Below are 4,282 nucleotides of genomic sequence, written 5' to 3' on the forward strand. Positions count from 1 at the left end.
CAATGTGGCTAGAGTGTTAAAAACCAAGACTGAAGCGTAGCCCTGCTCTTATTTTATAGAGTAATTCTATGATAATGATGCAAGAGCTTCAACATACAGAAGATTCTATGTCCCTATTGGGTAATATAATCAAAGATACTCAAGAGTTGTTGAAGTGGTTTAGAAGCTGCAAAGTTCAGAATGTGAGGAGACTGAGAAATGAAGCCTCACTTAGGCTTGCAAAATTTGCTTGGAATGTTACTAATACTAGTATATGGTGGGGGATCATTCCCTGATGTTATTTCTCAAGTCATTTTTTTTTTTTAAATGGAGATGACACTTTCATTACTTGAAACAAAGTTACAAAGCTTCAGTAGCAACAAGTTGCTTAATACAAATTGGAATCTCCTCTAGATCATATTGATCATAATCACTTAAAAGGGCATCCTTGGCTAGCTTGTGTGCTACCATATTAGCATCCCTCTTAGTGTGGCATACAGACCACGATACAAAGGACTTTAGGACATTTCTTGTGTCTTTCACTATAAGGCCTCCTATGCTCCAGTCCTCTACTGGTTTTTCCAGCTTCTCAACAACATGTAAAGAGTCAGCTTCTAGCATTAGATCGAGAAAACCTGCTTCTTTACTGAATAGCACTGCCAACATCAAGGCATGAGCTTCTGCATTAAACGGAGAGAGTGTCAATTTCCTTCTTGCTCTTAGAGTTGCTAGCACCTCTCTATTATAGTCTCTGATTATGGCTCCCATGCCTACTAGACCTCTCGATACATCCATGGCAGCATCCCAATTGAGTTTATACTTTCCTTCTGGGGGTCTCTTCCATTTCACATGTGGTCTGCTTCCCCTGTTAGTTTCAACTGACGTTTTATTCTGAGTTTCCCTGAAACACATCAAGTCAGCTGCTGCTTTCTGAATAATTGAGTTTGGGTGTCTGAGTTCCTTCCCATCCACAAAGTCATTCCTTCTAGTCCAGAGGAGTCTTGCTATCATTCCTGCTTCTTCCATATCAGCTTGGGATAATCTCTTTCTTATCTGGGACCATACTCCCTTGAAACATGGCTCACTGATGGTCATTTTTTGGATGTGTCTATTGGATTATCCCCATACATCTCAAGCAGCTTCACAGTCCCATAGAGCATGGCTCGAGGTTTCCTCCTGCACATGGCATATTGGGCACACCCTGTCCTCTCTAATCTTTCTTCTGTACAGGTTACTATAGGTGGGCAAAGCCTCACTGCAGGCCCTCCAAAGGAACATCCTCACTCCACTTGGCAGCTTCATCTTCCACATATCTTTCCAGAATCCCTCTTGGTTTGAGTTATTTGATGTGCCACTCTCGAGATTGGCTTGTAATTCCCTATGCAGATGGTAGGCACTTCTCACTGAGAAGATGCCATTTGTGGTTCCACCCCATCCCAAACGGTCCTCTCTACCACCTAAGCTAATGGGGATGGTTTTAATGATATCCACACTATACTGTGAGAATAGATTATGTAGGATATTTTCATCCCACTTCCTTAGCACTGGGTCTATTAGCTCATCCACTCGAGTTTCTGCTGAGTTCTCACTCCTGTCAGGATTAGAATAGAGGAAGTGAGGTCTGGGCAGCCACCTATCTTCCCATATCTTGATTTTAGCTCCATTGCCAACTTTCCACAAGAGTCCCTCCTTCAGAATACCAATTCCTGCTTTCAAACTTCTCCATACCAATGAAGGTCTATGCCCCATTTTAGCTGCTGAAAAGGAACCTTGGCCATAATACTTCTGTTTCAGAATTTGGGCAGGCAGACTTTCAGGTTTAGTTAGGATATTCCACCCTTGTTTTGCTAGTAGAGCCAGATTAAAACTCTTGAAACTCCTAAACCCCATACCTCCCTGGTCCTTAGGCTTGGCCAGATTTGTCCACTTGACCCATTGAATTTTGGTTTGATTTTCATCAAATCCCCACCAGAACTTCCTTAACAGTTTGTCCAGTCTATGGATAATGGATTGAGGTAGGAGGAAAATGCCTATAGTGTAGGTGGGGATTGCCTGTAGAACTGATTTGAGTAGGATCTCTTTGCCTGCTATGGAAAGTCAGTTGGTTTTCCAATTGGTGACTCGAGCCCAAACCTTGTCAATAAGTCCATGGAATGAGGCAGTTTTTGCTCTCCCCACCATGGTTGGAAGGCCAAGGTATTTCTCAAAGGAACCAGTAGCTTGGACCCCTGCTATTCTCAGAATGGTTTGCCTGTTTTCTGTTGGAGTATTCTTGCTGAAATATATGGATGACTTTTCCTTGTTGAGCAGCTGACCAGATGCACTCTCGTATTGACCCAAGATTCTCATAAGTCTGCTCCATTCTAGGGAATTAGATTTGTAGAAAATCATGCTATCATCAGCAAATAATAGGTGGCTGACTTTGATAGGGCCTCTTCCCATTGGTACACTGGTGATACTTACTTCTCTATCTACCTTGTGGAGTTGGTTAGATAAGGCTTCTGTACATAGAACGAATAGGTAGGGAGAGAGGGGGTCCCCTTGCCTTAGACCTCGGGTTGGCTTGAATTGGGGTTGTGGTTCACCATTAAGTAGGATTGAGTATGAGACTGAAGAGATGCATTCCATCACCAACGAGATTACCTTCCTATCAAATCCTTGCTTTGTCATTATAGAAGAGAGGAACTGCCACTCCACAGGATCATAGGCCTTGCTCATATCTAGTTTGAAGGCCATGTAGCCAGATTTCCCTTGCATCCTTGTATACATTGAGTGGAGAGCTTCATAGGCCACTAAGATGTTGTCTGAGATGGCCCTACCTAGAACAAATGCACTCTGGTTTGGAGAGATGATGTTGGGCAGTATAAATTTGAGTCTATTTGCCTAACCTTAGCTACTATTTTGTATAAAACATTGCATAAGCTAATAGGTCTAAAGTCAGCAACTCTTTTGGCCTCTTTAACTTTTGGGATGAGGGTAATGAAGGTGTCATTGGTGCCCTCCAGGTGTCCCCCTTCATTTAGAATATTGAGAGCAAAGCTTGAAACCTCTTTCCCAACCACTTCCCACTTGGATTGATAAAATAGCGCAGGAAAGCCATTTGGTCCAGGGGAACCCAAACCATTCATCTGAGAAACTGCTTCCTTAACCTCCTCTACTGTGAACACTCTTGTCAAGTGTGTGTTCATTTCGGGTGTGACTTTCTGAGGCAAGTCTTCTAGGCATTCTTCTATTCCACAGGGTCTTGAGGATGTGAATAAATCAATGAAAAATGAGGATGGTATGGGCCCTATGTGCTGGTTTCCAGTGACCAAGTTACCCCTATAGTCAAATATATGCTGAATTATGTTTGTGTTTCTTCTTTGGGTGGCATGAAGGTGGTAAAATTTTGTATTTTTATCTCCCATTTTCATCCAGTGTTGTTTTGCTCTTTACTTCCACTTCAGGTCTTCCTTAGCTACTGTTGTTTCAATCTCATTTTGTATCTTGAGAATGTAAGGCATTTGATCTCCACAGTTCTTGTCTTGTAATTCTCCAAGCCTTTTCATTTTATCCCTAATCTCATTAGGTGTTCTTCTGTTCTCTATTGAGTTCCACTTCTTCAATGCTGAACTACAATTCCTAAGTCTTCTGGTCATCCTATCAGTATGGCTAGTACCTGGAGCAGCCATTCCCCACACTTCCTTAATAGTACAGTCACACCCTTCCTTCAAGTTCCATGCAGCTTCAAATCTGAAAATGCTGGCCTTGCTGGATCCGAAGTTCCCTTTGCAGTCTAAACAAATATTCAGAGGTGAATGGTCTAATTTTACTGCAAGTATGATCATACAGGAGGCATCTTTAAAAATTTGTAGCCAGGCTGGGTTGCCTAAGGCTCGGTCCAGTAGTTCTTTGGTATGATTTATGCCAGTCCTATTGTTTGCCCAAGTGAACATTGGTCCTTCTCTCCTTAACTTGTTCAGGGAGCACCACTCAAGAGCTTCTCTGAACATCTCCATTTGTCTATAGGGTCTTGGAGGTCCTCCCATTTTCTCTACCTGACAGGTCAGTTCATTGAAATCACCACTGCAAAGCCAAGGTGTGGGGTCTAGAAGTTTAAGTTCGTTCAGGTCTTCCTAGCTACTCCTCCTTCTTGAGGTCTCTAGGTGACCATAGAAACCTGTGAAGAACCAGGTCTGGTCCCCTACTAAGTTTGAAACATGGGCACTAATGTGCCACCTTGAGTAATTGTAGATGGACACCTTAGTGTTATTCTTCCACATTAGAGCCAAGCCACCAGCACTGCCTCTACTATCAACAGTAA

The 4,282-nt window shown here is 42.6% G+C and overlaps 1 protein-coding gene across 1 annotated transcript; it reads right to left on the reverse strand.

The window, feature by feature from the left end:
- Positions 1-339: 339 nt before the first annotated feature.
- Positions 340-1,074, reverse strand: LOC122293670. The gene has a single exon (XM_043102186.1). The coding sequence runs from the start codon at positions 1,072-1,074 to the stop codon at positions 340-342; it is 735 nt and encodes a 244-aa protein (XP_042958120.1).
- Positions 1,075-4,282: the final 3,208 nt, after the last annotated feature.

Source organism: Carya illinoinensis, chromosome 14 (assembly GCF_018687715.1).
Source record: "Carya illinoinensis cultivar Pawnee chromosome 14, C.illinoinensisPawnee_v1, whole genome shotgun sequence".
NCBI classification, from domain to species: Eukaryota; Viridiplantae; Streptophyta; class Magnoliopsida; order Fagales; family Juglandaceae; genus Carya; species Carya illinoinensis.